Source organism: Carassius gibelio, chromosome A2 (assembly GCF_023724105.1).
Source record: "Carassius gibelio isolate Cgi1373 ecotype wild population from Czech Republic chromosome A2, carGib1.2-hapl.c, whole genome shotgun sequence".
In the NCBI taxonomy this organism is placed as follows: domain Eukaryota; kingdom Metazoa; phylum Chordata; class Actinopteri; order Cypriniformes; family Cyprinidae; genus Carassius; species Carassius gibelio.
In genome coordinates, this window is record NC_068372.1 from 23,208,993 (window position 1) to 23,235,928 (window position 26,936).

General features: G+C 37.9%; 2 protein-coding genes across 3 annotated transcripts in view; one reads left to right on the plus strand and one right to left on the minus strand.

The window, feature by feature from the left end:
• The window catches only part of LOC127933456 (uncharacterized), a 166,759-nt gene that overhangs the window by 104,459 nt on the left and 35,364 nt on the right, over positions 1 to 26,936 (plus strand). For both annotated transcript variants that reach the window (XM_052530475.1, XM_052530482.1), the window contains exons 3-5: positions 10,780 to 11,074; positions 12,274 to 12,393; positions 18,596 to 18,763. In XM_052530475.1, the coding sequence (XP_052386435.1) occupies positions 10,780 to 11,074; positions 12,274 to 12,393; positions 18,596 to 18,763 (583 nt within the window). The remainder of the gene's footprint in view (positions 1 to 10,779; positions 11,075 to 12,273; positions 12,394 to 18,595; positions 18,764 to 26,936) is intronic.
• On the minus strand, positions 23,069 to 24,238 carry LOC127933468 (mucin-2). Its single transcript, XM_052530495.1, has 2 exons — positions 24,094 to 24,238; positions 23,069 to 23,608 (listed from the first exon to the last, which is right to left on the minus strand). The coding sequence occupies exons 1-2, from the start codon at positions 24,149 to 24,151 to the stop codon at positions 23,208 to 23,210; spliced, it is 459 nt and encodes a 152-aa protein (XP_052386455.1). The 5' UTR covers positions 24,152 to 24,238; the 3' UTR covers positions 23,069 to 23,207.

The following is a 26,936-nucleotide window of genomic DNA, read 5'->3' on the forward strand; positions in this document are numbered from 1 at the left end:
CAAGTGCAATGGTCAGTAACCACTATCTAACAATCTATAATGGAAAATCGACCTGACTGACTTTCTTTTATTCATGAAATGAAAGTCAAGGGGTCCAATGGTGTTAGTATAGATAAAAACAGTTAAATATTAGATATACCAGATGTATCAAAACATCTTTTGTGTTCCACAGAAGAGAGAAACTTATTCAAAATTGGAACGACATGAAGAAAGGGTACATGATTTATTTATTTTGGGTGAACTGATCCTTTAAATTAGATTTTTAAACCTAGATTTTCAATGTGTCTTTAGACTTCACTGTATATGCAAACTCATGACCTTGGAATCCGGTGAGAGGGATTCTTACAATATATATATATATATATATATATATATATATATATATATATTTTTTTTTTTTAAAGTAGAAAAAGCACAATGAAAAAGCACAGAAAACAAAGAGCGAGTAGGATGCAGGAGAGAGTGAAGGCTAAGAGAGAGTGAGAGATAGAGCGTGGTTAAGTACCATTTTATTATAAACCCCTGTGGAGAAGAAATTCAAACGTGTTTCTGTTCTGAGAGTGGGAGCTGAAAGAGAGAAGTACAGGAGAGGGGGAAGGAGGAGGATCTGGAGAGTCTAAGTAAAACTCAAAGAGAACATGTCTAAGCCATTCTCTTCTCTCCTCTCTCTTTATTCTATTCCCTGCCTCTCCCTGTGTATCTTTCAATCAAGATAATACCACACACAAGCTCTTTTTTCTTCCTTTACCCACGCTTTCATCACATGTAAACGTGAACTTATTTTAATTTCTCTAAGAAGTGGTGCTATCACATGGCATTCTGGTATTTTTTGAATCCTGACTAACGTTGACTTATTCTTTATGCAGTGGAACGTTAATAATGATATGAAATGTTTTACCAATCCATCATATTTGATTGATTTATTTGACCATGTGACTGTGAAGACTAGAGTAATGACAATGAAAATCCAGCGTTGCCATCACAGAAATAAATTACATTTTAAATAGAAAACTTAAATTGTTGCAATATATTACAATATTACTGTCTTTGCTGTGTATCTGATAAAATCATTGTTGAGCATAAGAGACGTCTTTCAAAAACATTAAAAAAATCTTACAGACCCCGAAGTTTTAAATGGTAGTTCAGAAATGTTCTGAAAGACTGATTTGTGGAGCACCAAGTGTAACCTGACTAATTTTGTGAACCAAATTAATTGTCAGCTTTTTATTAAATGTATAATTTGCAAATCATTTCACAAAATCCTGAGCCAGACACTCATTTCATGCACAAAATTCAAATGTGTTCATTTCATTTGCACACATAAGACTGACTGAACTTTTCAATTTGTGGAGAACACCTTTTGCAGACAAAATGAAAAGGTTCAGCTGACAGAATGCAGATGGCTTTTGTCGATCTGTATATGAGAAACATTAAAAAGTAACTGTATTTTGTGTCACCCATTTCATTCAGTGCATGAAATCAGTCAAGTCACACTTGGTGCCCATAGTGATTGTCACATCGGGCAGCAGTTTGGTTTTCAATTTCACATTTTTTTTATTTATTATTACTTTTTTTTTTTTTAAGTATCTGCTTCACAAGACTCTTTCCCTGATGCATCTGTGAACAGTTAATATAAACTGACCAAATTACCTGCCATTTCATCTTTCATATACATGTCTTGAGAAGCATCAAGAGAGATTTTAGCTATTTGACTTATTAATATCACTGCACACTTTCAGTCTGTTGCATGCCCTTTTTTTGTTGTTGATAAAATGCTGAGAATTTTCAAATGAAACAAGGATCTTTTAATTAACAACCCATTCACAAAGGACATGCTCTTGCAACTACAGTACAAAAGAGCTAGACAGAAAAGAATGCAAAGGTTTATACTCAGACTGTCTAAAAATAGTGCAGCACTGTTTAGTATTATTTATTTCTTTATTGATATTTTAAATAATCTTTTATTTTTAGATTTTCGGTTTTCTTTTTGATTATGTTATTAATAATTTTGTAATATACTTTTTTTTTGTTTGGTTTTTATTATTTCAATTTAGCTCCATTATCTTGGCATAGTAATTGTCTAACTTCAACTTACAGGTTCTCTCATGCCTGGCTAGAATAAAGGCTTTAGAGGTAGTTAATTGTCAGTGATTTGCAGCTGGAGGACTGTAAGACTTCGCTCATGCTCAGACAGGGGATGCTCATGATTATATATAGTCCAGTGTGAATACAGTGCATGAACTTGAGCTAATATTTATTCATAATCCTCTCAGCTGAGGCTGGCCATCCGCTCTACTTAACCATGCCCACTGCCCCTGAATGAGGGCAATGCCACAGAGAGACAAAGAGATAAAAAGAGAGTACTGAATAGAGTGATGCTTTGGGGAAGGGAAATTGACCCGTAGCCTCTTGTACTGTTAAAACATGAATATACAAAGATGCAGACTTTTGCAGGTATGAATGACTACATGTGTATTTTTCAGATGTGCATCTAATGGCCTGTGAACAGCACAAGTCACATCAATATTACAGTGTGAAGCCGGAGGCTACAGTCAGAACAGGTCTTTGAACTGAAGGCTGTCAATCCATTCAAAATCAAATGAATTGCCTGAAATGCTGTTTGTAAAATTTAATATTGGCTTTAGAAGTTAATATATTATTGAACTGAACATAGGCCGTGCCGATATTCAGATTGTGAAGGTGATGTTAGTTTTATGTAACAGTTCACTAAACAAAAATGAAAAGGTTAACATTGAGTAACTTATATTTTAGACACTATATTGCTAGGTATTTTGTCGATTTTTTGCTCCTCCAATGAAAATAGGTGTTTTGAACAAATTGATTCAAATAAGAAGTTCAGTCTTTTGCAATTAAGTGATGTATGGTTTTTGCCACGGGGTTGCTTATCTTGGCACTGTCAGACAAATTTACATAGAAGTGAGCAAACTGCCCTTTAAATGCCCAGAAAAGATTTGCATTAAGATTGACCCTTTTCCTGCCTACATGCATCCCTGATAAAATTATTAAAGTAAATAAAGGTATATAGTGTTGGCTTCAAAGCCAACCCATTAAAGTTAAACACATTCATAAACAACAACAACAACAACAACATACTTTCTCTCTTCATATTTCAGCTGATTATGATAATAACCAGTGGTATTTGCATAAACTTGTGCCAAATAAAGATGGTTTTGATCATAAATGATGCATGAAGGAGGCTGAACAACAGCAGCAAATTGGAAAAATACTTGCTGAGGATGTGAAACAACTACTCATGTGACCGGCAAACGTGGGCATAAGCGGCATGCGGGTGATGGACGTTGTTGGGTGTTTGGCCAAGCTGAGTCAGATGGCATTACATCAGTTTCAGCTCAGCCTGACAAAAACAACACCTCTATTACCAGACTCAGCACCAGCAACTTACCACATCACCCCTACTAGCTCGCTAGGGGCATTACTGTAAGAGTGTGGGTGAAACCAGGCTGCCAAGTGACTCCACTGACCTGTAACCGCAGCTCAACCTCACTTGTGAAATCAACTGTAAGACACCATTCTCACCTAGTTCTCATAGTGCTTACAGTTGAAATCAGATTGATCCTCCCACAGATTTGAACATAGATAAACTGAGCCTTCTGTTCTATAGTTCTCATCACTGCACTTCAGGAAGGTCTGTATGGCCCTGTATTTGTTTTTTAACCAAATTCATTTTATTCTGCATACCGTTTTAAAAGTTGATTTAAATTTTAGTAATCAAAAAGTATGTCTAATCAAGGGAAGTCATGAAACCTATACAACTGAACAGCAATTTATAAAAAAAAAAAAAAAGGATTTTTATCAGGATTTATCAGGATTTTTTTTAAATGTGTTCCTGTAGCTCAACTGGTAGAGCACTGCGCTAACAAGCAAGCAAGCGCAAGGTTGGGGGTTCGATTCCCCGGGAACACATGATATGTAAAAATTGATTCCCTGAATGCACTGTAAGTCGCTTTGGATAAAAGCCTCTGCTAAATGCATACATTTAATTTAATTGCTGTAATAAGTTTTAAAAATCCCAAAATCTACTTAATTGAAATAAAAATTGAATTTTCAATAAAAATATTTTTTTTTTTTACAGTAATAGGCCCCTATGAAGCTTTTCAGAAATTATGTGATCTGTTTTACGTATAATTTTAATACACATTTATCATCAAAATACGATGGTTATCAAATGAACGCATATAATAGTTAATTAGGCTTTTAAAGTGTAATGAAATGAACATTTAATAATTTCTTTCATTACTAATCGGCAAACTTTATTTTGGTAAACAACAAAGGTTTACTGATAATAAAAAAATGGAAATAAAATGGTAAAGAATAAACATTTTATTCATTATTATTTTTACTTTAAGAAGTACAGGTACATTCTACAATAATAATAATATTTCTGTCAATTTCTTGAAGTTTAAACAAACTTTTATTTTGATTGGTTGTCTTGAAGTCCTTTAAGTTAATTAAACACTGAACACTTAAGTTAAGTGAACACTAAAGTTCATGTGTTCATGTCATCATATCATAAAATGGGACAGCAGATGATGGAAAAAACACAAAACTCTGTTCATTCACACAGAGACAAACAGAATAGACTAGCAGTCTTTTTGCGCTTTGATATTCACACATTTAATATTCCATGTCATGATTTGATGAAGTGTACAGCCATACTTTTGATTTATTGTAAAACTTGTATTTGTGTTGTACCAAAAATTCAATTTTAATGACTGATTTCCGTAATCCAACTGTGTTTTCTGCATCATGGAAATCTCAGAGCCCCAAGTCTATTGCTTCAGTGTTATGGTGTCAGCCTACGCCAGGGTAAACAGCTTTAATAATGCGGTCAGTGCGTCTGAGCCGGCAGGGCTGGTGTTAATTATGTGTCAGTGGATAGATAGTGGCGCCGCTAAAGCTCTGTGTCGGCCCCATAGCCGTGGACTTTCAGCTGGGCCTTAGGGCTGCAGGTGCAGAGTTGTCTGGCAGAGGAGATCCAGTGAGGAATGTGAGGTTGGTTCTAGCTGGGGAGCAGACAGATGGAAGGTCAGTCTGGGTGAGAAGACACATTCATGCCTGCTCTTAGTTATGCAGCAGGGCCAAGAGTGGAGAGTTAGCCGAGCAAGGTCACCCCGCTTTGGAATTCTCCCACACTGCACCTGCGAAAGAGACCTGTCACTGTACCAGAACAGAAATAACATAGGTCTGTAATATATTGTCTTGTTTTTTCACTTGACTTTTTTGGCAAAATATGCACTGAAGCCTGGAAGTTTGATGAAGATGCTTTAGTGAATCCTTCAATATTGATGTGCCTTCTGCCAGCCTTTACTTTCATGGGCACACTGAAAAACATATAGTAAAGAAAAACATTTCACTCAGAAATTGAGAGTACATTTAATGAACAATTACAAAAATGAGCAAGTAACATACTTGAATGAAGCATTACATTTTTTAAGTAGAAAATGGAAATAGTATATTATACAAAATTGAAAAATAATCAAATCGATAAATCATGGTTAATCACATCCAAAATAAAAGTTTTTGTTTTCATATTATGTGTGTGTACTCTATATATATAGTACGTATACATAAATACACACATACATGTATATATGTAAGAAATATATATACATAAACACACACACACACACACACACACACACATATGTATGTACTGTATATATATACATGTATGTGTGTGTATTTATGTATTGACTGTATGTATTTACCGTTTACAGTTTGTATTTACTGTATATTATATTATATTATAAATTTCACAATAAATCATAAAACATTGGGACTGGGTAAAGATGTATATTTTGCATCTGTTCATAAGCCAATAGATAAATATCACTTGTAAAGTATGACATCTCAAAGCGGCTAGTGAGTCATGTGTTGCTGAACTCCTCTGAGGAGAAGCGTGCAAGCTTCATCTTCCTCACTCAGACGTGAAGGAGCCGGGGATTCTCTGCCATCAGCCTTAAAGCCTTTGATAAGATTCCCTGGTGGTAGAAGGGGATTGAAACTCATAACACGCTGAGATCTGTGTGTATCGGAGTGTGTTGTTCTGTAATGGTTATGTGTGTAGATGGCCTCTCGGTATCCAGGCCACCGCATTGCTGTTTAGAGCAGTCAAAACCCATTTCACATGATGGCTGAAGTGCTATTTTCTCAAACAGTGTTTCTCCCAACTCGTGGGGCGCTAAATAAATCTGCCCAGGAAAACACATTCATTAGGTTAATGCACAGATGCAAAATGCATTTTTTCCCCCCTCTCCCAATGTTTTATGATTTATTGTGCTGCAGGAATGTGAAATTGAGTATACCCGAATAAGTTATTTAAGTGATTTAGAAGTTGACACTGAATGTTTTTTTTTCCCCCACAGTTCATGATTTATGGTTATTGTAAAAAATATGAAATTGACTTTATCAGTATAAGAACATTACTTTATAATATGAGTAATTTAGTTGATTTAGAGGCCTAGTGATAAGGCCCATGTATACAAAGGCAGCTGAGCATCTGTTCTTGAAACACGATATCTGGCAGAAATTTACATGGCTAATTTGAATGCATATTATGGTCAGCTGGATGTCAGTGCATAAATTAGACCTTTCTGATGCAATTTCATGTACAATTCAGTTGCTTTCCAAAATGTATTGTTTTCCAAATCAACTGCCTCTCTGATAAATCCTTTATTAAGGTGTCAGCCAGGTTCAGCTGTGTAGATATTAGACCTCATTTAGTACCGATATTTTAATCTCGGTAGGACCAATAATAGTGTGACTGTCTGAATTCATGCCTGTTCTTTCTTTCTTTAATGTGGTCAGGCATCTGCTTGGCAGAGTGCGTGTGCAGTTGTGCATCACACTGTGTCCGTCCTTGAGTCTGTGCGTGTGTTTGTTTTGAGCTGTGTCACTACATCGGTGTTATTGGATGTGTAAATCACAAGGAGCATCAGCGGAGGTCATGTCGATCAGGTCAATGCCAGGGACAAAAGGAAACGCTCCTCTCATTCTCCATGACTACACAGAAGGGATTCTCTCCGTCTTTCATCATCCCGCCATCGCCAGCCTTAACGATAGCGGCGGGTTCATTAAGGGCCTCGTTAAGTCTTGTCGTTAAGTCAGGTCATTAAGGCCCTCCGTTAAAAACCCCGGGCTTGGAACGGCAAACTGCTGGCAGACTTGACTGACTGAGACCTCAAGGTGGAATTAATGGATGCAATCATGAATTCCAAAGCCACAACACAGCAACGGCCTCATGGCTGCCTGCTCTCACTAGCAACAACACTTAACACCTAGTTCCCTCAACTAATTGCCAATTGAAACTGAGGTACAGACTAACACCTGGTTTTAACATCCACTTTGAGCGATCTGATCACAAGTGGTCAGTGCTAAATAAGGGTGTGGGGTCCAAAACGTTTTGTGACTTAGCAAATAGCACATATTTATCTGCCTGATCTCATTTGTATTCATAGAGGGTTATAACAAACATTCACATTTATACTACCTTTCAAAAGATTGGGGTCAGTATTTTTTTATTTTGTTTTAAAGAAATAAAAACTGTTTATTTAATGCAAGGATGCATTAAATTAATAATGAAAAGTGAGAGTAGAGACATAATGTAAAAAAAAAAAAAATCTGTTTGTAATAAATGCTGTTCTTTGGAAATGTCTATTCTTCAAAAAATCCTGAAAAATCAATTATCATGGATTACACAAAAATATCTGTATATATGTGTAAATAGATGTGGAATGTCTTTGATTTACATCAGCATTAAATGATGCACGTCATCCATAAAAAAAAAAAAAAAAAAAACTTTATAAAGAACCTAAAATAACAATGACAATTTTATTCAAAACCACATGTTTGCAGTAGGTTTGTACATATAAAGTATATTTAGTATAATGTGCAATAAGAAATAATCTGATGACTTCTTGTGCCTTTTTGCACTTGCTAACATGCAGCATCATCATGACTCACTAAGTGATATATGTAGCCCTGAAATCAAAGACCCTGCAGTGATTAGTGACAGTGACTTGTCTCGGCTGACAAGTTGTCATTAGATAACTCAAAAAAAAATAATAATAATAATGGTAACACTTTAGTATAGGGTTCAATTCACACTAATAACTAGTTGCTTATTAGCATACCTATTATTAACATATTGGCTGTTTATTAGTGCTTATAAAGTACATATAATGCATGACATCAATAATCCTACCCAATACCCTAAACTTAACAACTGCCTTATAAACTATTAATAAGCAGCAAATAAGGAGTAAACTGAGGCAAACGTCATAGTTAATGGTTAGTTAATAGTGAGAATTGGACCCTAAAATAAAGTGTGACCATAATAATAATACCAGGTATAAACAGGGACTACACCAATGTTTAGACTGATGGTGGTCATTAAAAATCTCAGGATGCTTTTTGAAAAGAGTAGGTATGTAACCCGTGCGCCCTCGTCAGATTGGCCTCCCTCCATCATGGCCTCCTAATCATCCATATAATTGGCTACTTCACACTGTCACCTCTCCACTGATAACTGGTGTATGGTGGGAGTTCTGGCAAAATAACGCCGCTGTCACATTATCCAGGTTGATGCTGATTTTGTAGATCCACTCCACTCATTCAAAATAATTTGAGCGAAACTATTACAGTAAAAAACTGTATTAATGTAAAGACAAATATTTATCTATTTATTTTCGGATTTGCCACAAGAGAAGTAGATTAATAATTATACCAATAGATATCAAATACAGATTAATATAATTTTATAATGATAATATTATTAATAAATAAATGTAATAACTTTTTGATGTTGTTATTAATATTTTGGAGTCATATTAATATTTTTTATTATCAACATTGGTCAAATACATGCTGCATAAGGAAAGCTACAATCACATATTCTTGATATATTGTTCCAAAAAGCTGACTAGTACATGACATGTTAAAGTTATTGCTGTACTTTGACTGCAGTTGAACATTTAAACTACATTTGAGCATGCTGAGAAAAGCTGTGTGATACAGCTTAGCTGACTAGGAACGCCTACTTGCAACCAACAGCACAGTGACCTGAAAACCTCAATGTGAGCACCTCTTGACATGGAAAAACTTGTATCGTTTGCCAACTTGTTGTATTGCGCCTGGCTATCGTACACAAGAATGTGTATCACTGAGCAGAATGTGCTTTCTCAGAGTTTTCCTCATCAAGGAAGTCGTGGCCTAATGGTTAGAGGGTTGGACTCCCGATCGAAGGGTTGTGAGTTCTAGTCTCGGGCCGGACGGAATTGTGGGTGGGGGGAGTGCATGAACAGCTCTCTCTCCACCTTCAACGGTCGAAGGGTTGTGAGTTCTAGTCTCGGGCCGGACGGAATTGTGGGTGGGGGGAGTGCATGAACAGCTCTCTCTCCACCTTCAATACCACGACTTAGGTGCCCTTGAGCAAGGCATCGAACCCCCAACTGCTCCCCGGGCGCCGCAGCATAAATGGCTGCCCACTGCTCCGGGTGTGTGCTCACAGTGTGTGTGTGTGTGTGTGTTCACTGCTCTGTGTGTGTGCATTTCGGATGGGTTAAATGCAGAGCACAAATTCTAGAGTATGGGTCACCATACTTGGCTGAATGTCACTTCACTTTCACTTTCAATGCCCACCGAGTGGCAGGACATTCTTTGGGGATTTACATCTACAGAACCAAATGTTTTGTCTCAAAATTCAATCTAGAAAAGCCAATGAATATTCTGATTCCCCCCCAAAAATCTCCATTTTGATTCCACTGAGGGAACGCACTCAGCTCTTTCCACACTCGAATGCCTGGTAACATAGGACTTGCTCCCATTTGTCTTCCAGACTTGCTGTGTGGCACTTTTTGTTGAAGTTGTGCTGTCATGGGGTCTTTTTAAGCAGCTGTATTCTGGCCACGTAGAAGCAGTAATGAGGAAGAATGCTGATGCGTTCTCCACACTCTTCCACCTGAGCGTCACGCACTCCCCATGCAGCCCAGGCTTTGCTCGCTGCATGAAGGCTCCTTAGCCGTAGACTGCCACTGATCAAATAACCAGACTCCACCCTCAATCAGTGCCCAGACTATGAGCGTTTCACGCAAGGCTGTGTGATCATTACCGCCCATCGGTCTGTCTACTGTCTGCCAATGAACCCATGAAGTCCTCATCTGTCAAAATGGAGTCTATATTTTAAGATCAATCTTTTTGATTTTTGATTTATGCACATAAAGTTGATGGTGTTCTGACCTCTGTGCTGGGTAGTAACTGATTGCATGTAATCTGGATTACATATTATTCACACAAGTCTTTGGAAGTCTTTTTATTTTTTGTACTTGTTGGTGTAATGAAATGTGTTCATGTGGTTTAAAAAAAAAATATATATATTTTCCACATACTGTACTGTACATTATTGTTTCTCCCTGCCTTTCTGAAACGTGTCAATTTTTATAAAGCTCATCGTTCTGAAAAGCGTGTCCCCCTTGTTCCATTTGTGTGAGGGGTAATTTAAACCCCTTGGTCAAGTGCGGGGATCGTTGCAACCACACCAGCTGCATTACATCACCTAAAATGTGTAATGTAATGGATTATGTTGCCAAATAACATTTTTGTTGTGTAATTTGAAACCAGTAACAGACAACAATCTACCCAGCATTGTGTATGTCATATATTTGTCTTTCTGAACCCTTCGATCTCTTTTAATCTTTCAGTCTCAACCTTTCCCTCTCTTTTTCTTTTTCTCTTCACCAGCTTCACACTGACATGGACAGAGGTGATGGACGCACTAGGTACGTGCTGCGGGGTGAGGGGGCAGGGTCAGTGTTTGTGATTGACGAGAAGACAGGCAACATCCACGTAACCAAGCCCTTGGACCGGGAGGAGAAGGACGAATACCGGTTGATTGCCACAGCAACAGACAGTCAGACAGAGCGTGCCCTGGAGCCCTCCTCCCAGTTCATCATTAGAGTGCAGGATATCAACGACAACCCACCTGTCTTCGAGGAAGGAACCTACAGCGCCACAGTACCTGAGATGGCAAACATAGGTAGCGGAAGACAACACATGCTCATCCCCACTAGCACGCTTTCTTGGTGAATGTCGATGATTTTTGAATAATGCAGGATTCATGCTGTCCCGAAAATCGTGGGATGAAAAGCTGCGGAAAATGCTCCTTATAATTTGCGGCATTTAAATGTTAATGATGCTCGTTCGTTGAAATAACTTTTACGCTTTTCAATTTTACGTCGGTTTGAGGCGGGCTCAAAATATTACCCATAGACAGTATTTTTTTGTTATCCTGAAATGGGTTTGATTAATATCTAAAGACCACAAGTGCAAACAAGAAATATTCTGTGCTGCATCTGAATGGTCGAACCCTTGCTGAGGTAAACGAAACCAGAGTGCCATTCAAATCTTATATTCCATCAGTGTGAATGCGTTATCAGTCTTAATTGTGCCGTGTTTCTTTAGTTCCACTCAGATTGATTATGAATATGCATATTGTGTCAACTCGACAGTCACGCCTGTTTTTTGATCTGCCTATCTGATAATTCGTTTACAGTGACAATGTCTCTCTTGCTCTCGTTTTCCTACTGTCTTCTATTTGTTGCTTCTGCTACCTGCGAAAGATAATCAGACAGCACCCTCCCCTCAACCCAAAAGCTCTCCTGGTGACACTGTCAGACCTTTGATGTCTGAAAACAGCAACAGCTGCTCCCACAAATCCCGCCCCTCCCGTCCCTCTGAGCTTGTCAGCCGTTGCCCCATGGGAAATGTAGTTCTCTTTCCATTGTACATATATATGTTCTTTTCAAACCACTTCGGTCCTTCGCATGACGTTCTTTGATTTATTGGGTTGGAAAAAAGGCCATATCTGTCATGAGCGAATGAGAGATTTGAGATGTGAGGGAGTTATGGGAACATGGGAGTGTGGCCACAGAAACAGGCATTGAGATTGAGAGAGGGAACAAATGGGAATTGGAGAAGGAGATGAAGAGAAATGAAGTGAGACAGACAGAGGCGTGAATGAAAGAAGGTGTGCGGCTGGGGAGAAGAGAAAGCGAATACTGTATTTGTCACACTACAGCTGGACAGCGAGTGATCGGAGAGATGGGGAGAGACTGTCAGTCTTTACACGGCTCTCTTCACGTGTGCTTGTCATGTGATGACCTGTGTTCATATGTGCCGTATTGATCATCTCTAATAGTCTTTTTTGCCCTCTCGCTCCCTGAAACTCTTCCTCAGGGACCTCCATCATCCAGGTGACGGCTTCAGACGCAGACGATCCCACATATGGAAACAGCGCGCGGCTGGTGTACACGCTGGTTCAGGGGCACCCGCATTTCTCCGTGGATGCTCAGACAGGTGGGTTTTTCTTGACCTAGGAGCTGTTTTTCTTTTAAACTAGTAGATTTTAGCTTTTCTAAAATTATTTTGATTCAAAGAATATAAAGTATTTATTTATTATTTATTTTATCTCAGGCTCAAGCTTTCTATCTTAAAGGGTTAGTTCACTCAAAACCTTAAAAATATTAACTTTTAAGTGAAGTAGTGAGTAGTGAACAAACACACACACCTCTGGAGCAGTGGGCAGCCATTCACTCTCCCCACCTACAATCCCTGCCCGTCCCTTGACTCAAACCTGCAACCTTTGAGTTATATGTCATCCCAAACCCATAAGACTTTCATTCATCTTCATAACCCAAATAAAAATATTTTTAATGAAACCTGATAGAATTCTGTCCCTCCACTGAACGTTCATTCCCCCCAAATTTTTACACTCCAAAAGTTAATAAAAAACACGGTAAACATAATCCACATGAGTTGAGTAGTTTACCATATTTTTCAGGATACAAGTAAGATTTTTGTTAAATATCTGAAAATGTGTTGCGAACTTGCGAATTATATTCCAAAGCGATTTTTATAAATGTATATAATGTCAAGCACACAAAACATGCGCACAGCACACTCATTTGGATCTGTGCTGAATAAGAGAGGTACAGTATGTGAGCCCAAGTTTAATTGTATAGCTTTTTACACATTCCGCTAGATTCAGTTTTGTATATAAATAAATTTAGGCTAGGGATTTACAATAAATGTTGTTAAATTTAATACAACTATTACTTATATTTTTCATTCCTGTTCTAAATAATATTACATTTAAAGGGTTTATGAGGGGAACAAAATACATTTTTATAATGTTTATAAAACTTGAAAACAATTAGTTTTATTTACTGGATATTTTATATAATTTCTGCATTATTTTTTCTTTCTCTTTCTCTTTCTCTCTCTAAACAATGCATTTTTGGTCCGGTGAAACATATTTTCTGGATAATGCAGTAATCCAGGTTTTCTGAAGAGACATGATTGCTTTATATGATGAACAGATTTAATTTAGCCTTTTATTCACTTTATGAATAGGGGTTTGTTGTTAAACATAGGGGTTGTTTGAAAAATGATTTTACTTGGTTACCAAGGAGACAACAGTGTAAGTGAAAAACAGGCTTGACGTGAAATTCGAGATATGTGATGTGTTAAGTTGAATTAAAACCTGTTATAATTAATTATCAAGATAATTTTATTGTGTGCCATTTCAGTAACAACCAGTACATTCGTCAAGTTATGCAAAAACAGTGTTAATGTTATTTAACTGTATTTAGCAATGCATAGATCACTCAAACCAGCACTAACCACCAAAACCACACACACCATAAACACACCTCTGGAGCAGTGGGCAGCCATTTTTGCTGCAGCACCCGGGGACCAGTTGGGTGTTTTGTGACTTGCTCGAGGGTCATGCTATTGAAAGTGGAAGAGAGCGCTGTACATTCACTCCCTCCACCTACAATCCCTGCCCGTCCCGAGACTCGAACCTGCAACCTTTGAGTTATATGTCATCCCAAACCCATAAGACTTTCATTCATCTTCATAACCCAAATACAAATATTTTTAATGAAACCTGATAGAATTCTGTCCCTCCACTGAACGTTCACCCCCCCCCACACACACACCTTCAATAGCATGACCCTTGAGCAAGGCACAAAACACCCAACTGGTCCCCAGCTGCTGCAGCAAAAATGGCTGCCGACTGCTCCAGAGGTGTGTTTATGGTGTGTGTGTTTTTTGGTGGTTAGTGCAAAAATTAAGGATCTTTTCAGAACTGTATAGTGCAAGTGTTCGACACGTGCCATGGTGCTCATGCAGCCAGTGTGAGTTTTGTTCAGATTCCCCCATCTTTTCACCTTCATGTTTCTAATGTACTGTCAATAAAAGGCCTTTGTCTGCAAAGTCTGCAATAACAGTAACACAATAAAAGTATACTGTAGATACTACTAACATGATGAGATCTAAAAAAATTATGAGAAACTGAAGAACCAGTTCAAGTGTTTATTAACATAATTTTTGACTTGTCATTCAAGTCTGAAGGACTGGGTGAGAATAAGTGTAATTGAAAAACGCATTAATTTTTTTTTTCTTTTGTGAAATAGAAAGCCTTCAGTTTCATGATATACTATCTTTAGGCCGGTCTCAGTCCCTGATCAGCCATTAGCGCCACGCTCTCTCCCTTCAAATCTGTAATCATTTCCGTAAGTTTCCCCCTCACTCTGTCATCCCTTCATCCCTCTGGTTCTTTGCTCCTTCCTATTTTCCCGGTTCTTCTCTCCCTCTCCTCAATGCTCGTTAATCCAGACTGACTTGGCAGAAATATATTCATACCGCTTGAGCTGCTGCACTTCTAACAAATGCTGCAAAACACTAACCCAAATCACACTTCTGAGGGCTGTGAAAAAAAGCTAAATGCTTCAAAGTGGGGCGCCACCACAGGTTTGTGGACTGTTCAAGGGATAGTTAAATTCTGTCATCATTTAATCATCTTCTTGTCATTCCAAATCTGTATCCTGTTATATTTTGAGTGGAAAGCACAATAAAATGTGTTGAAGAATCTTAGTGCAGCTTTTGAAGTGTGATAACATTTTAGTGACCAAACTTAAAAAAAAAGAACACCATAAAAGCAGCATAAAAAGTAGTCCCTAGACTTGTGTGTCATATTCCCAATCATATGATATGCATGACATTTGCAAGTCATTTTTCATTGACGCCAACAAAGCTTACATCTAGCCTGCATCTGCTTCCAAATTCAAGGACAATTCTAACTTTCTTAATTTTTGATAAATTGTTCTTGAGGGTTATATACAGTGTTTAGTGACTGAAATTAGTTACAGTATTGTTCAAAATAATAGCAGTACAATGTGACTAACCAGAATAATCAAGGTTTTTCGTATATTTTTTTATTGCTACGTGGCAAACAAGTTACCAGTAGGTTCAGTAGATTCTCAGAAAACAAATGAGACCAAGCATTCATGATATGCACGCTCTTAAGGCTGTGCAATTGGGCAATTAGTTGAATTAGTTGAAAGGGGTGTGTTCAAAAAAATAGCAGTGTGGCATTCAATCACTGAGGTCATCAATTTTGTGAAGAAACAGGTGTGAATCAGGTGGCCCCTATTTAAGGATGAAGCCAACACTTGTTGAACATGCATTTGAAAGCTGAGGAAAATGGGTCGTTCAAGACATTGTTCAGAAGAACAGCGTACTTTGATTAAAAAGTTGATTAGAGAGGGGAAAACCTATAAAGAGGTGCAAAAAATGATAGGCTGTTCAGCTAAAATGATCTCCAATGCCTTAAAATGCAGAGCAAAACCAGAGAGACGTGGAAGAAAACGGAAGACAACCATCAAAATGGATAGAAGAATAAAAAGAATGGCAAAGGCTCAGCCAATGATCACCTCCAGGATGATCAAAGACAGTCTGGAGTTACCAGTAAGAACTGTGACAGTTAGAAGACGTCTGTGTGAAGCTAATCTATTTTCAAGAATCCCCCGCAAAGTCCCTCTGTTAAAAAAAAGGCATGTGCAGAAGAGGTTACAATTTGCCAAAGAACACATCAACTGGCCTAAAGAGAAATGGAGGAACATTTTGTGGACTGATGAGAGTAAAATTGTTCTTTTTGGGTCCAAGGGCCACAGGCAGTTTGTGAGACGACCCCCAAACTCTGAATTCAAGCCACAGTACACAGTGAAGACAGTGAAGCATGGAGGTGCAAGCATCATGATATGGGCATGTTTCTCCTACTATGGTGTTGGGCCTATTTATCGCATACCAGGGATCATGGATCAGTTTGCATATGTTAAAATACTTGAAGAGGTCATGTTGCCCTAAGAGGACATGCCCTTGAAATGGTTGTTTCAACAAGACAATGACCCAAAACACACGTAAACGGGCAAAGTCTTGGTTCCAAACCAACAAAATTAATGTTATGGAGTGGCCAGCCCAATCTCCAGACCTTAATCCAATTGAGAACTTGTGGGGTGATATCAAAAATGCTGTTTCTGAAGCAAAACCAAGAAATGTGAATGAATTGTGGAATGTTGTTAAAGAATCATGGAGTGGAATAACAGCTGAGAGGTGCCACAAGTTGGTTGACTCCATGCCACACAGATGTCAAGCAGTTTTAAAAAACTGTGGTCATACAACTAAATATTAGTTTAGTGATTCACATGATTGCTAAATCCCAGAAAAAAAAAATGTTTGTACAAAATAGTTTTGAGTTTGTACAGTCAAAGGTAGACACTGCTATTTTTTTGAATACACCCCTTTCAACTAATTGCCCAATTGCACAGCCTTAAGAGCGTGCATATCATGAATGCTGGGTCTTGTTTGTTTTCTGACAATCTACTGAACCTACTGGTAACTTGTTTGCCACGTAGCAATAAAAAATATACTAAAAACCTTGATTATTCTGGTTAGTCACATTGTACTGCTATTATTTTGAACAATACTGTATCTTCTTTAGGACCTTGTGTGAAGTTTTTATTTTTGTTGAGCACCAAATTTGGAGCATTTTTTTGGTGTTGATATGCGTGTTTAATTTTTTTTTGTTTTCTTCTTTATAAAAAATTATTTTTGTTACTTAATAGTTTGAAGCAACCTTCTTGCAAATCGTTGACTTAAATGTTGCCACACCTAAAGATATTGTATGACTTCATGTCATACAGTATGTGCTATTTTTTATACTGTTTTCTATAGCTCTTTTTAGCGCCATTATATGTACTAGCATTCAGAAGTTTTGGGTCAGTGAGATATTTTTCTTCAAAGTAATTATTATTTGTATTCAGCAAGGTGGCATTAAATTGATCACAAATGACACTAACAACATTTATAATGCTACAAAAATCTATATTTCAAATAAATGCTGTTCTTTTGAACATTCTATTCATCAAAGAATCCTGAAAAAATGCATCACAGTTTCTACAAAAAAAAAAATGTAGCAGCATAGCTTGTGTTTTAAACATTTGATAATAATAAGAAAAGTGGCAAATCAGCATGTTAGAATTATGTCCTTTGACAATAGACTGGAATAATGGCTGCTGAAAATGCAGGATGTTTTTATTTCAAATATATTGAAATAAAAATAGCATTTTATTTTACATTTGTATAATCTTTCACCTTATTTACTATAGTTTTGATAAAATAAACACTGCCTTGTTGAGCATAAGTGACTTGTTTCAAAAACATAAAAAATAACCCCAAACTTTTGAATGTGTACTGTAGCTGCATAAAGAGTCTTAAAATAGCGTCACAGAATAAAACAGCATGTGGGTTCGGAACGACATGGGGGTGAGTAAATGATGACAGAATTTCTGGGTGAACTTTTCCTTTAAATGGCAAGTTTAAATGACACAACGGCCCGGCCTCTGCGTTCCGCCTCTGTGCCTGTCGGAGGGTCTGGTTTGTGACCCGGAGGCTTGATAGAGGCTTTTATTCAGGGTTACAGGGGGGCTGTAGTCATTTGAAAAATCACTCCTGCTTCTTTGTGCTGTAGAGTGGAATTGGCAGAAGTGAGCACAGTGTGATTCTACACACAGTGGGACTGTGTGGCCAATTTCTGTGTGTGAGTGTAAGGATTGCGAGCAAAATGATGGGTATTTGTGTGTATGACAAGCTAGAAAGAATGAGGCAGGGAGAAAGAGTGAGAAAGTGAAAGATGAATTTTACTGCTCGCAGAGATCCATTGTGCGAATGTTTGTGCAGAAGTGCATTGTGTCTCTGTCTGTATGGATAATGGACTTCCTTCGTGTTTTGATTCCATTTGGCCGTCTAATGAAACCTAATTAATTTTGTTGACATTTGTGGACCTCACGCTAATATGAATGAGAGGGCTTTTTCTCCTGGAGGTTTGTACCTAATTGAACCTAATTCTGTCCTATATGCATTGCATGGCATTCTTTTTGACTCATTAGCAGGAATTTTTGAATTCTGAGCCTTAGCCTTCTAAAAAGGTCTCTTCCTATCCACAGCATGTATCCACAGCTAAATTTCCTTGTGACATTTTAATAAACCTCTACCATAGACTGTTGTCCTATGGTAGGAGTTTCGCACGGGTGACCTTGTCCGCTGGGATGTGTTTCTACAAGTTTGTGGTCAGAGAACACACGGAAATGATTTGATTCGAGGAGTTGATTGAATTTGTGATGTGCTTCTCTCTTTGTCTCTCTTTCTCCCTCAGGCATCCTGCGTACTGCAGTTCCAGATCTAGACAGAGAAGTGCAGGATCAGTATCTAGTGGTCCTGCAAGCCAAAGACATGGGTGGCCATCTCGGCGGCCTGTCAGGAACGACAACAGTTACTGTACGATTGACGGATGTCAATGACAACCCTCCTCACTTCGTACAAAGTGAGTAACTTTACACATCCATACGGTAAAAGCAGGGCCCTTTCTCTCCCAGCGTCAGCTATGCCCTTCACATTCTCATCTTTTTTTGTTTTTGTTTTTTTACCGGGGTGAGATTATCTGAAGATGGTGTGGGGAAAATATATCAAAGTCTCACCCAGGTAGATGTTCATGTTCACTAGTCGAGGTTGGGTAAATCTCTTCGTATTTGGAAGCCGATTTAGAAATCTCTCCAGGAGTTCGCTTCAGATAAAAGCAAACAAATTACAGCCGTTTTGGAAGCTGTTTTGACCATTGCAATTACGTTTGAAGGATGCTTGCAGGGAGCATCCCTCGGTATAATAGATGCAGACTCAGGTGCAGGGGGACTTGAGATGGTTTATGTAGTTTTAACATCCTCGGCTGCTGTGTTGGGCATCCGAGAGGAGAAGAGCAGTGCACTGTGCCCGTGATGGATGGCTGTGTAGATTGTTTGGCAGATGACTACATAGGTGCGCCTGTTAAGATCAGTGTCTTTTTTATGAGTTGACGAGATAAGAAAAAAAAAAAACGATACTGAGAAGGGTTCATCATAAATTTTACAAATTTATTTCCCCTGAGTGTCTGCTGGTTACAGATGTAGAGCGAAAGTACAAGAGAGAAGGAAAGGGGAAACAAGGACATTGAGGGATGGCGGAAAAATCTAAGATAGCAAAAGAAGATAGGGAGTTTAAGAATAGAGAAACTAAATGGTAATCACCATAATTTGTTCACAGACAGAGCAAGTAAGCTAAAAAGAACAAAAACAAAACAAAGGCTGACGGGGAGATGGAGATGGGAAGGAAAGGAGAGGTGATGGTGACAAGAGAACTGGACAGCTTAACTCTGAGAATGGAATTTATTTAAGGGAGTGTGTGTCTGCCTGTATGTGTGTGTCTGTGTGCCCACTCACACCTTTAAGCCATCTATTACATTCTGTCTGCACTGGAAGCTTTGAAGCTGCATGTCAACAATGTTCTGCTGTGAGCTATGCAACAGTGAAGTCATTAAACATTGGAATATTTACACTATTGATTTGTTTTGTGTTGTTGTATTTGACAAAATCAATTTAAAATTAAAAAAGAAAGAAAATCGAACTGACCCTAAACTTTTAAATTGTAAAGCTAAAGAGTAAAGCTACTGTTGAAAACTTTGGGGTCAGTAAGGTTTTTTGGTTGCACTTTATTTTACAGTACGTGTACTAACATGTACTTATAGTGTACTTATAGTATTGTTTTTGTTGTTGAAGAAATTTGTATTATTATTATTATAAAAAATTATGCATTAAATTGACAATAAAGACATTTAGATTGTAAATGTATAATTATTGAAATTATATTTCAGAATATTACTGTTTAACTGTATTTTTGATCAAAATCTTTTAAACATTTTTTTACCTACCCTACCTACCTAACTAACTTTTTTTAATGGTAGGGGTTAAAAAACCTAGCCTGGTAATACCAAACTCTGCTACTTCACTTTGCTTCGTAGACAGAGTCTGGAATGGCATAATAGAGAAGTGTTTTCTCTCTCGCTAAGGGGTGCTTCTCTGAAGTTTAAAATCATTGGTTACCTGTAAGCCAATCAGATACGTTTAGTTATGACGTATGTTATGCGCCTGTACAGCCGCATCGAAGCACAGACATCATGCATCGAACTCAAATCTATGATTGAACTTCCACTGTAAACCTGTTGTTGAACACTCTTCTTGTTCTGGCTTCAGTTTGAAAAAGAGTTGAATGTTCTCCATAACAGAGCGAATTGCATCCTGTGTCTCGTTTCCCATTTCCGCGGTCAAGTACAGAAGCGAAATGAAATTGAGCGGAAGTAGGAAGACTGAAGTAGTCAGGCTATAAACAACCCAAAGATGAATGAAATTTTATCCATTTTTTTTAAATCATTGATCACAAGTAATGATCAGAAGTTATTTAAATGATCAAATAATATTTGTATTATAAAAAAACCAAATCATTTTATTTCAGGCAGAGAAGGAAAAAGATAAAGTGACTGGAGCATCTGTGCAGTATAGTCAGATTAATTTATTATAATGGGAATTATTTAATTTTGATGTGTTACAGTATGCGCTGCATGACATGAATGAATGTTCACTAAAAGGCTGTTAACTGACAGTGATTTAATGCAGAATCAACTATTTCTATTTCATTTTTGGTTACACTTTATTTTAAGGGGGCCTTGTTACAGTGAATATATACATTTAAGTACTGAGTAATATTAATTAACTGCATAATAATTCTGCATAATTATTGTTATTATAATAGTAAGTACATGTAACGTGTAACAAGGACTCCTTAAAATAAAGTGTTACCTAATTTTTTTAATGAATTTTAATATTTATTAAATTACATCTTTTTAATTTAAACTCAAGATTTACACAATTTATTCTAATCAGTTTTTTTTGCATACATTGGCTCTTGAATTAGCACTGTTGTCCAAATATGGGGTGGAGTGATCACAGTAATTATGACTGCTTTAATGAGGCATTAAAGGGAAACAAACATTGAAGGTATTGTGTTTTGTTAAAACTTTACTATAAAAATTTGTAGTCTGTTTACATACATTTGTGAGTTCAGAGCTATTCATTTATTTTCAGATGAGAAGGAAAAATGGGATTAGAGTAGCTCTGCAGTGCATCAGAAATAGAAAAGGGCATTCTTCAACTTGCAGGGCAGTGCAACTGAAGCTGTCATTGATTATAATGGGAGACATTATGTTTTGCTGCTTTTGTCCAGTGTAGAAACTGTGTTATTCCATCTGTCTGTTCTCCATCTCTCACACATGCCATTTACACACTCACCGACTGGCTCATGAGAGGAGACTCACGTGCGTGCTCACAGGAACACACATCAGCTTCTTCTTTCACACACATACAGTATATATATATTTCACACACATACAAATGTTTGATAGGAGCCAGTGCAGTGTGGACAGGACCGGACTAATATGGTCATACTTCCTGGTTCTAGTAAGAACTCTTGCTGCTGCATTTTGGACTAGCTGTAGTTTGTTTACTACGCTTGCAGAACAACCACCTAATAAAGCATTACAATAATCTAACCTTGAGGTCATAAATGCATGGATTAACATTTCTGCATTTGACATTGAGAACATAGGCCGTAATTTAGATATATTTTTAAGATGGAAAAATGCAGTTTTACAAATGCTACAAACTTAGCTTTCTAAGGAAAGATTTCTATCAAATAGCACACCTAGGTTCCTATCTGATGACGAAGAATTGACAGAGCAGTACTTATTCTGTATCTCGGGGGACCAAGGTTACATTTGAAACCGTGTACTGAAAGATTATTTGTTTTTAATTAACTTTGAATGTATTTGGAATCAACTGTAGGCAACTGTACTTTGTTCACAATAGTGTGAAACAACTGGCCCATATAATCAGCCTCTTAGGTCAACATCAGGTCAATGAATGGGCTCTCCATGGGAGATCCTTTCAAGTCATCAAAAGGTTACAATATCATTGTGTCTCCATGGGGTGTTATTGTATTGTTTGTAGCACATTTGTTACAGGTATAAAAGGTCTGTTCTCACAGACAGTACTTTGGGTTAAGACTGTTTAAAGGATGACATTCTAACATCACTGCTGAAGATCTGCTACACTGCTACCTTTAATAAATTCTTCTCCCCACAAGAACTTTGGTCAAGCTTACTTATGTATTAGAGTAATCTAGCACATTGGCGAGCCACCCAAACTACTGCTCAGTCAAATAAAGCAAAATCTAACAGTACGTTCCTTTTTGATACTTCACTAATACTGCATATGGGGAACAAATTCAACTGCACCGTGCCATTGTAGGGAATGAAAAGACTTCTCTTGGACACCTTTGGGGTCCAGGGAACAAGTGAGTGGGCTGGAGCCATCGAACCCTTTACGTTACACTTCCAAAGAGAGAGCTAGGTCCTTGGAGGTGGCATGATGGAGCTCGACAGAGGCCATCGTTTCATACCGAGAGGACCAGAGCATGCAAGGTTGGGATGTCCAGCTTATAGAATCTAACAAAAGTGGATGGCAAGGACCAGCCCACTGCCTCACAGATGTCCTTGAAAGAGACTCCACTAGGTTGAGAGGCAAATGCCTTGTGCTCTGAACGGGGTTGAGAGCTGGGTTTTATGACCTCGGAGTCATTGGGCCCAAATTAGTGCAAGTAGCGGTGTGGTTTTGAACGTTAAGGGCCAAAGGTCAGCTGGCTGTAGCAGCTCGAAGGGAGGCCCTTCGAGGAGATTCAAGTCTTCATTTAGCACTTACTCTGAAGAGACACTTAAAAGCTTTATTTGGTTAGTAAAACATGTGACAAAATGTACCTAGACAGCCCCTGGAACCAGTTCAACAGTACTCAAGATAACGTTTGAAGCAGGCTCGTGGTGTTAGCTGCCTTAGTGGTAGTGGTGTTAGCTACAGGATCATCTGCCGGAGATGGCGCCTTTGTGGTAGCGGTGTTAGCTGCAGGATCATCCACCCGAGTTGCCGCCTTGGTGGTAGTGGTGTTAGCTGCGGGATCATCCGCCTGAGTTGCCGCCTTGGTGGTAGTGGTGTTAGCTGCGGGATCATCCGCCCGAGTTGCCGCCTTGGTGGTAGTGGTGTTAGCGGAGGGATCATCCGCCTGAGTTGCCGCCTTGGTGGTAGTGGTGTTAGCGGAGGGATCATCCGCCTGAGTTGAAACTTGGTGGTTGTGGTGTTAGCTGAGGGATCATCCACCGGAGGCGCCGCCTTGGTGGTGGTGGTGATGTTGTTAGCTACAGGGTAGTCCGCCTGAGGCGCCGCCGTGGTGTTAGCAGCCTGACTCCAGACTTTGCCTAGGGGGACAGAAAGAGATGCACAGTGAGAAGTCACTGTGTCAATTCAACAGATTGTCTGTAGAGAGAACTATGTGACTTAATCAAAATGTAAAGAGTTAAACAAGTTCCTTTACTCCTGGACTGACACATGACTTGGGGTTTCTTAAGTTGAAGTCTTGTAGGAATAGAGCCACAGAACGGATTACGGAGCAGTGATTAACAAATGAACCATAGACTTGGGAGGCCAAGTAACACTTCAAAAGAGTTTTTTTAAGCTTGATTAAAGACTTCAAGATTCAGAATAGAGGCTACATACAGTACATGGTGTTTGTGGAATTTGGTTGTTAAATGATCAATGTTAAAGTTAATCTAGTTTTTTTTTTAAGTAAAATAAATTGGTTCACTTTGAGCCAATAAAATGACTGGCTCGAACCGCTAGTAGCAAAAGAACACATCGAAAAAACACAAAACGATCAAACAAAAACCAAATTATAAAAACTCACCTTGCCATAACACCTGCTGATAAAGAAACACCAAAAGAGTAAATTTAATCACATCCATTCTTTACCACTCACTTAACCTCCTGTCAGCCAAACTAACTATACATATAGTTCCAACCAAACCAGGACTTTCGAAGCCAAACGGAAAACAATTTGTGCCACCTGGACAGCTTGTTAACTCATTAATACATAATCAGTAAGCTTTCACAGCTTGAAAATCATTAAACCTGGGCGGGATTATAGAGGTTCACTTTCTCGCCAGAATCCGTGTCCAAATACCTACACCGGTCTCTGCACTTGTCCAATTGAATGACATACTTCACTCTAAAAAAAATTTCAAGGGATCTGTTACCGCTACATAATTTAATACATTGTTGTAAATTAAAAATTCTAAATTGTTAATTTGATTAAACCTTTCAAGTTGACAGCATTATTTTAATGAGTTGTCATGACAGAATAATGTTGATAATTACATCAACTTTATAATGTATGTAAACATAAATATTAGATTAGTTTAGTTGCTGATTAGTTTAAAACAATATTTACTTTGTAGCAACCAAATGAAATTGCCTTGATAACTTAACTTTTCCACACCATTTGAGTTCAGGATTTCAAAGCTCCTCCCCCAATTAACGAGCAAGGAGCAAGTTCAGACATGTTTTAGGCTGACCAGTATGACACAAAGGACATTTCAAGGTGAGTAATCTGAGTTTTATTTCATTTACAAATAAAATATATTCATTTAACTAGAGGTTTAAAGATTTAATAAAATTAAATATTCACTTGGCAAAGTGTAAACACACAGGGCAACAAAGTGCTCCTGCATTGCTCTCTTTCAGTTCAAATTTTAGGTATTTGATACTGGCCACACACGGGGTCTACCCAGGTCAGAGATATCATAACGATGGGCTATTTAGTTTAAAGGGACACTAAGTAGGAATTACTCCCATCTAGTGGTGAAATTGTATTTTGCATTCAAACTAATTTTGCTCTCCAGCGCCTCGCTTTTACAAATGCGCGTTGCATCTACGGTAGGCGATATGTACCAAAAAGCTTTGACGGGATGTCTTCTAATAGCACTTCGTCGAGTTTTCCTTCAGGTGAACAGGTGTGTTATTTCAAACAAACTGCAACATGACCATAAACAAACGAATGTTACAGTATGAATTACTGACTGTGGAAAACATGAAATATTGTAATTAGTAGTTATGTCTTCTTTATTCGTTATATTTTCTGAATAATGTGCATTGTTAGGTATAAAAAAATATTATAATATAGATTGTAACACTGACTTACCTGTCGAGAAGAAAACTGGCCACTTCAGCGTCTCTTTTGAAATCTTTATCCAGCATTAGCTATTTCCACCTAGAAAAAGCTTCCCCGACATTAACTCTTGTTTTCTGTAATCTACGGTCACGTTTCCTTTTACGTTCTATTTTTTACTGTTTTGGCGACTATGTTTTCTTCTCCTGTGGCGCGGCATATGTATGGTCCATAATAAGAATGCAATCCAGACTTTTAAACTTGCCGGTGCAGTTTCAAGCGCCTCTCACTGCTCTGCACCTGCGTTTCTGGCTCTGACCGAAAACGCGCTGTGGAAACGCGTTGGCTTAGTACTTTTTGTCCCTCTCTGCTATTATAGTTTTGCAAGATGGCGGAACTACATGGAAGCCTCCGTCGACCTACCCGTCCCATGTATATAAAGATAATAAATTCTTCATTTACGAGGATTAGTTTAAACATTGGCATAGGTATTTGTACACCATTGAGGGCATATTTATGAATAAAAATATTGATTTTAGATAATAAAATACCTAAAAAGTTACTTATTGTCCCTTTAATAAAAAAGATGTATTGAAAAAGACTTGTAAAAATGTGTATGGCTGTTTCTTTTCACATTTGAATTATTTCATGAAACTTACTATTATTTTTATGATAAAATATTTTTGATCATTTCTTATTGATGCAACCTATTTTGGCCATATGAGTAACTAGGTGCATGGTCATTAAAAAAAAAAATATATGAAAAAAATAGAGTTAAAGTTAAAATAGAACAAAGTTTCCAGTGATTAACTGAAAGAAATAAGCAATAATAATCCAATTCATTAGCTCTAACATGCTATCTATATTTTCCCTTGCTTTACAAGAACACAAGAGTTTGAGGAAGACATTGAAAGACAAGTGAGGACAATTGCCATCATTGGTGATCAACGTACTTCAGGATTTGACCACAAGACGGCAAGCATTTTGGTTGAGGGCATCAAAATCCTGAATGGAATGGATATCTCAAGGTGCTGTGCTCTGCTGATGGGCATAATATATGCTCTGAATCTGAATCTGAGATATAAACACAACTGAATCCATTCCATCCATTCACATTGTCATTACGCAGAGTCTTAATGTTTATTGAACTTAGATGTGCGTGTGCCACGCAAACCAGCAGAAGCTAAAGATACAAACATGTAGGACAAGTAGAAAATGTATCTGTATCTAAGTTAGATTATTAGTAGAGAGAATGGATTTTTGAGAGACTGAGACGCGCAAGAAGGCTGTTTGATTGGTGAGCGCGCAGTGCTTACTCTATTCAGTTGTTCATGTCGTAGCCTAAGGTTTAAATCATTGCCTTTTAAATATACAAATAAAATAATGTGTATGATGTATCATTATAGGTGAAATTACTCTAGGAAAGTTCTGATTTATGAGAGCTGCATGGAAAAACAAAAGCAATGCGATGTTTGATTTGCGCCCTTTTCATTCATAAAGTTTACATTCATTCACTTCATACTCTATTGCATGACTTTAGAGATCTGTGTATAATATTGCGCTGATCCCCTGGAACACCTGTC

What these genes read in the sequence shown, in the direction of transcription:
- LOC127933468 (XM_052530495.1), bottom strand. Translation starts at nt 24,151, where the DNA reads ATGGATGTGATTAAATTTACTCTTTTGGTGTTTCTTTATCAGCAGGTG. An exon ending in TCAGCAGGTGTTATGGCAAG is followed by an intron (nt 23,609 to 24,093) that starts GTGAGTTTTTAT and finishes CTGTCCCCCTAG; the next exon opens with GCAAAGTCTGGAGTCAGGCT.